We start from the raw sequence: 13,278 nt of genomic DNA on the forward strand, positions 1-13,278 counted from the left end.
GGCTCTTCCCAGCACCCTCTCCCCCAGCGTACTTTGTTACTCGGCGCGACCTCGGGGCCGGCACGTGACCCAGAAACTTCGGAAGCCCCGGGGCGGCGGGCGGCGGGGCGGAGGCGGCGGCGGCGGCGGCGGCCGAGCTCCCCCGCGCGGCCGGCTCTGCGGCGGGGAGGCGCTCGCCCCGCGCCGCGCTCGCTGCCTGGGCGTGCGGGAGCGCCGCCGGGAGCCGCGCCGAGCCGAGCCGGGGAGCCCGCGGCAGCGCGCGTTCGGCAGGCGGCGCGGCGGGCCGGGCGGGCGGGCGGCGGCGCCAGGGACGCCGGGGGCCCGCTCACGCGCGCGGCCGCAGCCCCGCCGCTGCCGCTGCCGCCTGGTCACCCCGAGCCTTGCGCTGCCGCCCTTCCCCACTTTGCCCGCTCCTTCATCTGAATGGGAAGTTGGGGAACATGGACGGGGTCGTGCTGGCGTGGATCGCTGTCTTCTGGCTAACAGGTAGGAGTCGTTTTCTCCCCAGGCGAATAACTTTATGTATATTCCCTCGGTGCTTCGGTTCCCACCCCACCCCACCCCCATTCCCCCCCTGGCTGGGCTTAAAGCTGCTTAGCAGGCCGGCGGTAAGTGGGGGAGGGGGCTGTGTGTGTGTGTGTGTGTGTGTGTGTGTGTGTGTGTGTGTGTGTGTTAGAATGATGGAGGAGGCGGGGAGAATCCCGATTACAAGTGAGACGGATCGAGATGCAGGTGTTTGACTCATTAGGGTTTTTTTTTTTTTCTTGTGCATTTCCTTTTCCACACAACGGTTCTCTCTTGGTCTTATCCCGAGTTTGTAATGCTGTGGGTCCTGGGAAGAGCCTGGCTAGGAAGAAAGAAAGCTCGGGGGAGACCGATTAATTAACAGAACTGGTCTTCTGGAGGTGAGGGGTAGAGGAGTGCCTCTTGAATTCCTTCCCTAGAGAAGCCGGGAGAGCCAGCGGCGTTCTCTCTGTGGCTCTGGGGGTGCAGTGGGGCGCATGAGGAAGGAGATGGGGACGGAGGCTTGATTGGTTGTGGAGTTTAGGGCCCTTCTCTCTCTCTCTCTCTCTCTCTCTCTCTCTCTCGTTTGGTACAATTTGGGGAGTGGTCTCACAGTGGAGAAGAAAGAGCCTTCTTCCCCCCAATAAACAGGCCCCGATAAAGATGAATTGCAGAGATATTCAGAGGGTAGAGCTTCTCCTCAGCATTAAAATCACTTCCTCTAGCTGGGTCCTCTGTGTTTCCCCCTGCCTTTCAGGGAACTTTCTCCCCACTCCCCTGGGGTCTGGAGAGGCTCAGGTTCCTAGCACGTTGTCTCACACGAAGATCCTGCAAGGTTAAGGGGCCGGTGGCTAGCCCTGATAGATTCACAAAGTAGCCTTGCTTGGGTGGGGGTGGGGATGGGTAGGAAGGTTCAGGTAGTTTGGAAGCGGTTGAGACCAAGATTCCAAGCAAGGTGGAGATGGACTGATGGAGGAAAGGAACAAGAGATCAGAAAGGTTGTGAGGACTGGATGCGGGCAGTGAGGGGCAGGGGAGAAAACAGAAAATAGCACCCCCCACCCCCCAAAAAAAGAAGTTCTGTTCCCTCTGGGGGCACCACTCAGAAGATTTGGAAAAATCAAGTCAATAGGGTAAGGGGAACAAGTTTAAAATATCCAAGGCAAATCATTGGAAGAGGATTAAATATATTTAAGAAGAAAAGCAAGAACTCCTTTTCCCTTCGCTGTAGAGTAAGATTACTGATTGCCTCAATTTTTTTTTTCCCTGTTCCAAACGAAGGGCCCCTAACACTGGCTCTGCCCCCTGCTGGCTTTACGTTTGGGGGAGCAGGGCACGCCAGCAGAGTTAGCCTCTTCTCTTGGCTGTTCTGAGTTCATCCCTCCCACATTATTCAAATATGAATCATCTCTGATTTCAGGGTTTGGCTGAGCCATGTCTCCCCACTCCCCTGGCCTCCAGTGCCTTCCACCTCCACCCTCACTGATTCTGAATGTCCTTAATTTGCCTCTACTTCTACGTTATCACACCGGAAGGAACTTGGGCCTGGAGCCTGTATCACCACCTCCCCAAGGTCAGCTAGGTATCCTGGGGTGGGGGTGGGGGTGCTCTGAGTCAGAGATGCTCTTGCAGATACCCAGGGATGTGCCCGAGAAAAGCACTCTAGGGATTGGCAGGGAGTGGGAGCAGACGGCGAACATATATCCAGGCCTTGCTAGATGGCCGACAGCTTTTTATGAGATGGAGTCATATCACCGGAAGGGGTCACAGGCCGTCTAGTTCAGCCCTCTCAGTTTGCAGGAATGGAGGTCCAGAGAGGTGACAGGCACACAGCAAGTTTGTGATGCAGCAGGGACTAGAACCCAGTTCTCCAAGCCTCGGGCCAGTCCTATTTGCACTCTCCTAAGCTGCTGCCTCTCTGGTGTTCCTGTTTGTTCGGTTGGTGGTGGCGGTTGTTGTAGGATGTTTTGTTTTGTGTTTATTTTGAGGGGAGTTGCTGCTTTGTCCGTGCCTTCTTTGCTCTGTACCTGGGGAGGCCGCCACCTGCCAGGAGGCAGGCAACAGGTTAGTTGTTAGGGCCATCTCAGCTGTCAGATGGCTGGGCGGCTGTGCTCTGCACGGGAGGCTGGCTCTGGAGATCCCGTGGACCCCGCAGGCGTCCCCGGATCCCAGCTTCTGCTTCCCCGTCATCCCATCAGGCTGTCAGTTGTGCCTCTGGACCGGCTGCCTCTCAGCCTCAGCAAAGCAGAGGAGCTAGGATGGCGGCTGGGGAGGGGGGGAAGCCAAGGATGAGACGGGGATTCAGACTCATCGTTCACAGAGAAGCCAGGAGAGGAAAGGTGAGAAATCTCGGTCCGGCCCAATCAATGAATTTTCTCTTAAGGGGGTGGTACAAAGGGAGGGAGAAAGGAAAGGACAGATTAAAAATGAGTCAGAGAGCATAGGGAAAAACACATTCATTCTCCTCTCCCTCCCTTTCTCCTCCCCCACTTTCTCTTCCCTCCCTCCCTCCTCCCCTGTTGCTTTTAATGCAGGCTGAGCAATTTCTAATCAACACTTTAGTTTTTTTTCCCCTCAGCCTCTAGCAGCTCCTTCCTTGTCTTTCATTGCTGAAATCCTGCTGTATATTTAGCCTCATGATTTCTTATTGTCATTGCGATGCTGCTTCCTGTAATAGATTGTTGTTGTTGTTTTGAACCAAACGCAATGCTTATCAGCTGGTATTCTAGCAACAGGTGCCATCTAGCAGGAGGACCTGAAGGAGGGTTCACTCGGTCTTTGTTCCTGAATGTGGATGGTGGCGTTTTCCTCCTTTCCTGGCAGCAGAAGCTGTGAGAAACGCTGGCGCCGTGTCCACTCCGCGAACACACTCCCATGCGGGGAGCGGGCGACGGGTTTTCCTGGAGGCTTCTGCGCCTCCCTGTGATGAAGATTGCTCGCTCTATTAGCATTTCTTTTGGTTGCCTTCTGGCTTTACTCCATTCATTCATTCATTCATTCATTCATTCCTTCAGCCATCCTCCAGGCACGGTTTCCTGTGCTTTGTAAGGGTTCCAATAGGTGCTGAGGATGAAGAGAGAAAAGACACAGTCCTTGTCCTCAAAGAGTAGTCAGTCTGGTCGGTGACTCAAGCGAGCTTTCCAGTGATTTTGATGTCGAAGCAGAAGGTCCCCTGGTGAGAACCGTGGCCACACGGGCGCGAGGGGAGCGTGGCAGAGGCACACCCAAGCCGCACCTGAGTGGATCCGACGGCGGAGGCCTGGAATGAACTCCCAGAAGAGGTGGTGGCCGCGGGGAGACACGTGTTCCCGCATGTCAGCCAGCTGCGGAGTTCCGGCCACGTGCGGGCGCCGTGCCGGGGTTACGAAAATGAATGAGACACAGCCCTGCCTTCCAGCACCCGCCGGCGGGTGGCCCGACACGGTTATGGAGTAGCCTGTGCCAAAGCAGTAATGGAGCTCTGCACCCAGTGCTGTGGGGGTGCTTCCAGGCGGCTCCTAGCCCAGCCTGGCGGGGGCCGGAGACATCCAGGAGCGGTTGTTACCTGGTGTGGTTGGCGTTCAGGCAGATACCTGGTGTCTTTTTTAGGAGAGGCTTGGATACGGAGAGTTAAGGCGGGGATTAACCCTGGAGAAGGAAGAGTGGCTTCCGGAGACTGCTGACCCCTCCGCTTCCATGATCTCCTTTCCTGTCCTGCACTCCTTTCGGTTTCTCTCCCTCCTCTGTTCTCCTTTCTCCTGGGGAAGAGACCTCGCTCTTACCAGAGCATCTTCTTTCAAACTCCTTATCACAGCTCTCCCCACTCCCCTCCATCCCCCCCGCCAGATGCTGTCCTCTGGACCAGAACAGGGCAGCTTGTTTGGGTATCACGCTCTTTAGATTTTACACTCACGTGACTCTGTGGGTTGGCTGGTTTTTGCAGACTTGGAATTGTTAGTACTCGTAGTCTTGGTGCAAGTACTTGGTGCTCAGTACAGTGTTCGTAGTTTTGGTACCAGGACTCGGTTGGTGGATGGAACCTTGACCTGGAAGTTAAGGATTGGGTTCCAGTCCTGCCTGCTCCACAGATTGACTATGTAAACCGTGGGATCTGGGTCTCATAACCTGGTGAATGAGATGACTTCTGAGGTCACTTTCAGCTCTAAGATCCTATGATGTAGAATCTTTTCTCCATGTGACTTTGATGAGTTGGAAGTCACAACTGAAGAGTGACAGATCCAATCTTCCTTTTGTAATTCACCCAGGGAAGAGCCACCAGCGAGCTCCAGTTTCTTCAGCCTTTCCCTGATCACGGATGATTGGAATGAAAGACACCAGCCCGGGGAGGGAGAGCTCTTGCTAGGATTTTCAGAGAAACGGATGGGGTAGCACCCAGTGCTTGGTGGATAGGAGAGGGTCCACTCTGAACTCTTAAATGTGGTCAGATTGGGAACTGGCAAAGCAAGCCAAGCACTGTGGACCAGGTGGGATGAATCCTCCTAGAGCCAATATGGCCCTAGAATGTCCCTTCTAGTCTCAACTTTCTGTTCCAGGACCCACTCACCTCCTCACTTCTTTTGACATTTTAGCTTTTATGCCTGCTTTTCTCCAATCAAGAATATAAAGAGAGGTATAATGTGATGGTTCTTGTTTGTTTACATGCTATCATGCTTTTCGGTATGTTAAATGGCTTTCATATACATTATGCCTTTTGATCATTCTAAGTAAGAATGGCTGATATACCTTCCTCTACTTAAGAAGACAAAGACTCAGAATAAGTGACTTGTCCAAGTCCGTGGTATCTTATTGATCCAAAAAATAAGAAACAGTGACACTGACTTGATACGACTTGGTTGTTTCAAGTGCCTGAATCCAAGTGAAACATTCTTTTCTGCTTACAGTGGGTCGGAGTAGAACTCTTGATTTAAGTGAACATACGTGGGGTCTGTTATGGGGCACTGGGTAGTGAGGCTCAGAGTTCATGGAACTCAAGGAAATATGGCAGGGACTAGTGATAAAGAAAGCATTTAGCTTTTCCACTTCAATTCTAAGATCTAAAGTAAGTGAGAAGTGCTCCAGTGAGGCCCAGAGAGCAGAGGATGTGACCCAGGGACAGCAGATAACTGCTGGTATATCAGAGCCCATCCGGGACTAGGGGTTGGGGCTCTGCACCCGGGAGCCGCACAGGATGTAGCTGGGGCGTGTGCACACTTGAAATTTTGGTCTTCAAGATAGTTTTTGGCTCTCTGAAAGTGAAAGAAGGCATTTTGGGTGACTAGTGTTCTTTATGGGCCAAGAAACAAAGAAGAAGTCAGAAGAACATGCTGCTTCCTGTTCTCCTGCAGTGTCTGCAGTCCTGCGGAAAGTGGTGCCCCGCATCAGGAGTAGAACCCTCCTGCATCGTCACTCCTCCGTGCCCTCGGCTCATCAGGAGGCAGACCCAGAGGCAGTGCAGGGAGAGGGATTAGATTCAAACTGACCTGGATTTGAATACCAGCTTAATATTTTACCTTATTTTCTTTGGCTTGAAAGTGGGAAATTAACTTCCGTTGTAGGGCTGTTGTGATGATTAAAATGGAATTATGTAAAACTCCCAGCACAATGCGTGGTACACAGTAGGTCCTCAATTACTAATTATGAACCCCAAATAGGCATATCAGCCAGCATTTTGATACAGCAGGGAGCAACCTCCAAATCTCCGTAGCCCGTACGAGCAGACATTTGCCCCTGCTCATATTACACGGGAGCTGAAGTCAGCTACGAATTGGCTAGAATTGGTGGACTTGGCTCAGTTCCAAATGTCTTCTTGTTCCAAGACCCGGGATGAAGAAGCAGCCACTAGCTGGGCCTGCCGTTGTCATGGTGGAGGGCTCAAGAGGGTAGGGGGAGGGCCTAGAGTGACCAGAGCCAAAGCATGCATCTGCCCTTTGAGTTTCTGCTTGGACGTGTCTCATGGCCTTACGTGTCTTACGTACTCACATTCCATTGGCCAATGCAAGTCCTTGGAAAAGCCCATGGTTTTTGAAGTGGTACCCTGCCTACAGGGAACAATGCAAGAGTCCAGAGGGAAAACGAATTGGGAATAATAAATAAGACGATCTATTAACTGGGTTAAATCATTCAGCAAATGTGTCGAGTACCTACTATGTAGCAGAGTCTTTAAAAGGCTGCAGGAGAGAGTTTGTCATTTCATGGCAGGGACCACTGAATAGGAAATTCTTAGGCAATGCGATGTCATCCTCTCGGGTACTGTGACTGCAGTAAGAGCAAGAGGAAACTCCTAGAAGAAGTGATAGCTGAGCAAGTTTGGAGGGATAAGTAAGAATTACTAGGGGAAAAGTGGGATGGGAGAAGGGGAACTTGCAGCGGGAACAGCCATGTGCAAAAAAGACAAGAAGCAGGGAGGACCTGATTTCTGAAAATTACAAACGTTCCAGTGTGATCTGGGAATTTGGTGCCACAGGAGGGATGAAGGAGAGCGGCCCCCTCTGAAATGGGGCCAGTTGTCCCTTCTACTCCTGAAGTGGCCGGAAGGAGTCGTTAAAAGGGTCAGAGCAAGGGAGTGCCCCAAACGGACGTACATTTTAGAAATACCATTTGGACCTCAGTGCGGAGAATGGGTTAGTCACAGAGTCGCAGAGTGGGTTAGTCACAGAGTGACTAGACACGGAGGAGTGGCAGTGGCGTGGTTGGATGTGCAGGGTGAAGGGGCAGGAGTGTCAAAGACGGCCTTCAGGTTTGTGGCTTGGCATCGCTGGGGATGCCATTTGTGGGCCTGAACTAATACAGGAGGAGAAACATGTCAGGGAGGGAGATAAAGTTTCACTATTTTGCATTTCATTAAAGTAGAGTCTAAGCTGCCTTAACAAAGAGACTTTAAAATATAATAACTCACACAGAATAATTCCTTTCTCTCCCCTGTAATAATCCAGGCCCAGTGGGGGTGAATTTGCCATTCCCCACATGTAGCTGCCAAGACCGCTCCAGTGACAGGCATTCTCAGCCAGTTGGAGCAAGGAAAGCAGAGGGCCAGGCAGGCAGCTTGTCTTTAGAAAGGTAACCCAGAAGTTGCACATATCACTTCTCCTCATCTACCTTTATCCCGAACATACGGCCACATTAGCTACAGAGAAGCCAGGAAACATAGTATTTGGCTGGCTTGGCTGGCTAGATTAAGCCCTGAGGAATTCCATTACTGACGGAGGGGGACCCTTAGTGTCTCCCTCTATGGAGTGACAAGGTGGAGGTGCTTGTGTAACATCCACATGGAGAATGAGGTTGTGTCTTTGGGTCTGGAGCTCAGGTGAGAGTCTAGACACCGAAATACAGATAACGAGGTGGTATAGGTTGTTCAGAACTTTCTTATAGGAGTTTTCTCTGTCCAAATGTCCGGCCCATCTCAGAAGTCTGACCCACCCAAATGAACCAGGACACTTTCCAAAGTACCTCTGCCTTGCAGGCTAGGGACTGACCTCTTTTAGTGCAGCTTTGGTCCTGCTGGAACAGCAGGTAGGCCAGCTAGACATCACCCAGGAGCTCATTTCAGATCTCTGGAAGACAAGGCAAATCAGACAGAAAAGAGATGTGCTTCTGGCTCTCATCTGCACAGTGGCGGCCGAGAATGGGAAAGCATGGCTCAGTTGGACACAGAGAACGTATGCTTAATGAATGGCAAGTTCTGTGTGCACAAGTACAGCGTTATTGGCAGCAGATAATAAGCAGGCCATGAGCAAAGCCTACCTGAGCCAGGGCAGCACTGGCATTCACCATAACCCCGTGGAAGACGGGGAGCTATTGCTGCCTTTGAGGACTACCAGGGAGAAAATATACAAGAATGCTGTCACATTTTCAAAGTCTCCAAATGGCACATCTGGTCACCCTAACACTGAAGTGGATCAAGCAATCAGGTGTCATGAGAGCAAACAAGAGAAACTGATCCTGGCCAATTGAGGCAGGAAAGGAGTTAGAAGGAAGCTGATTAACTTGCAGAACCCGTGGGAAAGCTGCATAATTGGGCTTAGATATTAGGCAAATACCAAGGGAATGTCTGCTATTCTTTGTAAAGCCTTTTTATTTTATTTTTTAACCCAAGTACATCAGGAAGGTGATGGATTGTTCCTATTTTTTTAGGGGAAAAAAAGACCCAAGCTGACTTGTCTTTTCCTTTAAACCTTGAGCCTGCAGGGCAGCATTTCTCCAAATACTTTGCTCCCATCCTGACAATGCCACTGAGGGATGGACAAGCTTTATTTCCTCTTCTGGACTATGGACCAAACCTAGAGGAGATGCGTGGATACTTCGTACTCATCTCCTACACTTAGGAAACCCGTCCGTGGCAGGCAGTATCTTAAGAAATTGGGACAATATGTTGAAAGTGTGCAGGCAAAAGATAAATTTCTTAAATAAGATCTAACGTGAAGGCAGGAGAAGGAAGATTTGTACTGTCATACGGAATGAAGCAAAACCTTAGGAGTCTGACGGCCAAGGTATGCTGGGGAACGGGTGATTCTGAGGTCAGAATCCCACTTCTGGAACTTCAAGGACGGATGAGCTTTATACGAAATTTCTAAAGATGAAAATCCCTACAATGGTGATTGTCCATGACCTTCAGCGGCAATCTTTGTTTCTCTAAAAGGGGACTGTGCTTCTTGAGCTGCCTCCCAAAGATGCTGGCAGGAATAGCTTACCAACTAACTAGTAGGGAAAAGGAACTTGCTTTGGAAAAACATGAAATGGCTAAAATAAGAACAGCTTTGCTTTAGATACTGCTTTTGTTATTCTCGCAAGAACACAGTTTGTCACGTATGGAATCCTTTCCTTTCCATGAGAATTGGGGCAGGACCTTGTTTGGCCGCATGAAGGGAGGCATTGTCTTTACTTGGAGCTGATCTTCCCTGGCCTAGTGACTAGCTGAGGTGGGGGCTGCTCTCTGAGCTGTCGCGCATCACTCTACTTTTAGGCAGCTTTTCTAAGTTATTGGCCAGAATCCATTCTCTGTGCTGGGGGTAAGTCACTCCTTCATTTATTCTGTCATCCATTGATTCATTCCGCGTTGTGTGAGCTTTAGCCATATTCTATGGCTTTGCTACATACTGGGGATACAGGGTCAACCAAATCCTGGTTCCTGCCCCCAGGGACCCTAGAGTTAGAAATGAACTTTGTATTGAGTTTCTCAAGATCAGGGACTGGTCTTTCAAATCAATTTTCCCAGAACTTAACAGAGTGTTTTAAAACAGACTTTTGATTGAATTTGAGTTTGATAGGCAAGGGGAGTTTCTCTGTTGATCAGGGGCGCAATGACAACTGCCAGCATGGTCTGGTGGTCTAAGAATGAAGATTCCCTCCTCTGCAAATGTAGAAAAACACATAATCTCCAGTCCCCACCTTTGATCCTCAGTGTGCTGTCTATTTGCTGCTCTCAGTCAGGAATCCTAAATTTTACTGATGCCTTCTATAAAGGATGATTCCTTACCTTACTTCGCTTCTTTTGCTATCTTTTGCTATCTTCCCTAACCTTTTCTCTCCAGTGTTCTGAAATACTTGCTTTCACTTGTAGGCTGAAACACAGATTCTTTCCTTACCTCTATAAATCTCTTTATCAGACACTGAAACAGCAGTCCCTTATGGTGTCGCCAGTGCCTGGACTCGGAGGCCCATCTTTCCCATTGTGCCAACGTATGCATGACCCAATGCTTCCCTCTCTCTGGCTCGCAGGGACTCCTTCAGTTACATGCTCTGGTGTTTCCCCAGCGAAAGGAATAACATATTTATAGCTAGAGAATGGAAAATGTTTTAATATGTCTGGAGCGTGCTTGGGGCCAAATCACACTGAAGACCTCATATGCCGTGTCTAGGCATTCGGGTCTTATCCCGGAAGGAAAGGGGAATCAATGGAAATCTTGAAGCAGGGAGCAGATATGATTGGATATGTCTTTAAAAAAAACAACTCTAGATTTAAAAAAAAAATGTGGAGAGTGTATTTGGCCAGAAGTAGGGAGACCACGTAGGAGGCAATTATAAAACTGAGGAGGTAATGAGACCTATGTGAAGTGATGCTCACGAGCTTTGGAGCCCGTCAGCCTGGGTTCATATCTGACTGTTACTTGCTAACTCTGAGATGTTAGGGAAGATACATACATTCTCTGAGAAACAGGTTCATCGTGTATAAAATGAACATAATAACAACTGTAGAATTTTTTGAGAGAATTCATTAAGATACCACATGAATAATGCATAACACAATTTCTGACACACAGTAAGCATTTCATAATTATTATTTAGTAGGAGGAATAGAAACCTAATTTAAGGGGGTGATGGCCGCAATAGAGAAGGGTCCAATTTGAGAGATGTTTAGATTTAGTGACCGACCAAATGTATTCGGGGACAGAGAGGAAATCATCAAAGCTATGATCTCTATCCGAGGTGATAGGATGAGGGTATACTGGCAGCGGAGCTAGAGAGAGAGGAAGGACTGCTCTAGAAGCAAGGAGTGGGAAAAGATGATGAATGGGGTTAGACACGTTGAATTTGAAGTATCTGTTAAAACATGCAGATGAGGCTTCAGAGAGCTGAGGGTCTGAGACTTAAATGATAGTTGGAACCGTGGGAGGAAATACGATTTCTCAGATCAAATGCACGGATGAACACCACGAAGAGGCTGACCATTTTTAATTTATTTACCTGGCATGCAAAGATATTCTTATTAGCCTGTATAGACTCCAGCGTAAGAAGTACTAGGTTTTTGGCATCTGACAAATAGTGAAATAGAAAAAAACTCTGTGGGAGGTAGGACCAAAGCTCAGGACGCTAACCTTACCCCAGGGCAGATCTCTTGGAAATGAGAACCAGAGGGAGGGTATTGCCAGGCCGAATCTCAGTGCCCATGGGGAACTATCAATCTTAGTTTTCGCCCCAGTTACATACTCTCTCTGAGGGGCCTGATCTGGTGGTAGGAATGGAGATCCCATATGAGAGGTATTTTTCCAAGTTGGGTGGTCAGCCACATGGTTTCAGATTTGGTTCAGTCATGTGTCGGGGGGAGAGGAAACAGTACTCAATCCTCTGGAGAAGGGGCTAGTATCGTGGCCCAGGTAAACAGACTGGAGCCTAGAGTAAGGTCTCAGTCCCAGTTGGGCAAATGGATTGCAAATCAGGAGGAGACCGTCTAAGATAAACACAGGTTGAGAAGGAAATGGTATGTAGTGGGTGTAAGGAATCCAAGCCCTCACCCAGAATTCAGGGTTAGGGCCAGAAGAGCAATTCCAGACCCCACTAGAGTGGGTTGGGGTTCCTAAAGGCAGGCTCAAGACCCGGGTGGCATTCATCCTACAGTTTGAAGTTCATAGAGCTAAAGGAGGGATCGGCATTTCCATCTTTCTTCACTCTTGAGGTCCTTAAAGATCCGATAAACTGGGATTTACTTGAGATTTTTCGTCCTGTCTTCTCCAGTTGTCCAGATGTATCCTTAGCTGAGAGTTCCAGGGTTCCTATTATACCTGCACAGGAACACACAGGGTTACCCTCCATTTCTGATTTCCAGGAGGTGCCTGTGTGACTGTGCAGTGATGAGTAAACCCAGGCACTGTCACTGTTCAACTCCTAATTACCTATTCTAGCATTCCTGTGCAGTTTCTGCACTCTGCCCTCTACGCACTTAGCATCTCCCGTCTTGGTATCTGTGCGGTCACCCAGCTCTAGGTTCATAGCTTCCCAGAAGTCAATAGACTGTGCTTGACAGGAGCACCAGCTACATTTATTGAGTGTTTGCCATATACCATGCTGTCCTAAGTACTCAGGTTCAAATTTCATTTAGCCTTCAGTCAATTCCGTGAGGTAGTTATAATTATCCTGGTTTTACCAGTGAGGAAACTAAAATTGGTGAGTTGAGAAATCTGCTGTAGGTCATGCAGCCAGGAAGGGGTAGAGCTTGGACTCTAATTTAGGACTGGATTCCAAAATCCATGACTCTCGCTCTTATGCTGTAAAATGGTAGATGTTTCTCAGAATGTATTCCTGATTCTTTGGAGCATGGATTTATATTGTATGTCCTGGAATGAACGGAGAACCAACTAGACTACATTAATAATTAAGGGAGTCCAATAGCTTGGTCAAATGGCTAATCTCGTTAACAGAGAACAGGGCTGTAAAGGAGGTTATTCTTAGTAATCACCTGTCTCACAAACAAACAAACAAAAACACAAAACCCTGACCAAACAAACAAACAAACAAACAAAAAAACGTACAATACTTTTATTTAGCAACGCTTTTATACAACACTTTGTCTGCCTTCTCTGCTGGTTTTATTTATCCTAGAAAGGCTAGGAAATGTGATTTCCCAGGTATAGCCTGAAGTGATAGCAGAGAAGAAAGGCGGTGTGGTCAAGTACAAAGTGTTGTACTGGGAACAATGCCTGTGATTGGTTATTCAGCCTCAACCACTGCTAACCGAAGTCCCTTCACCTCTCTGTCCCATTTTTGGAGAACTGGAAAATTGGAGTGTGAATAGGGATTTGGAGAAGAATTACAAGGTTAAAAATTAACGCAATGGAATTTAAGGAGAAATTGTAAAGAAATTTCTTTTCCCACTCTAGCTCTGTGAGTTAGAGAGCAGTGGAATTAGCCATATCAACATTTGGCGTGGTGGAAGGAAGCAATGGAGCCTAGAAACTGAGATTCTTCAGTGAGCTTCCAGATTGGAATTATTTGCTCCTGGATGGGGCTGATGTACATAGTCTGGTTATCGTCAAGCCTGTTGGTGGTGGACGTTCATGGAGATTCAGGAGCCTCAGTGTGGGAG

At 48.9% G+C, this 13,278-nt stretch overlaps 1 protein-coding gene across 2 annotated transcripts in view; it reads left to right on the forward strand.

Moving 5' to 3' along the window:
• Positions 1-383: 383 nt before the first annotated feature.
• Positions 384-13,278, forward strand: part of ILDR2 (immunoglobulin like domain containing receptor 2) — a 57,628-nt gene continuing 44,733 nt past the window's right edge. For both annotated transcript variants that reach the window (XM_047077073.1, XM_047077072.1), the window contains exon 1: positions 384-486. In XM_047077073.1, coding sequence (XP_046933029.1) covers positions 441-486 — 46 coding nt within the window. In that variant the 5' untranslated portion in view covers positions 384-440. The remainder of the gene's footprint in view (positions 487-13,278) is intronic.

This window comes from Lynx rufus, unplaced genomic scaffold (genome assembly GCF_022079265.1).
Source record: "Lynx rufus isolate CCGP_SWC_20201006 ecotype Redwood Valley unplaced genomic scaffold, mLynRuf1.p SCAF_15, whole genome shotgun sequence".
In the NCBI taxonomy this organism is placed as follows: Eukaryota; Metazoa; Chordata; class Mammalia; order Carnivora; family Felidae; genus Lynx; species Lynx rufus.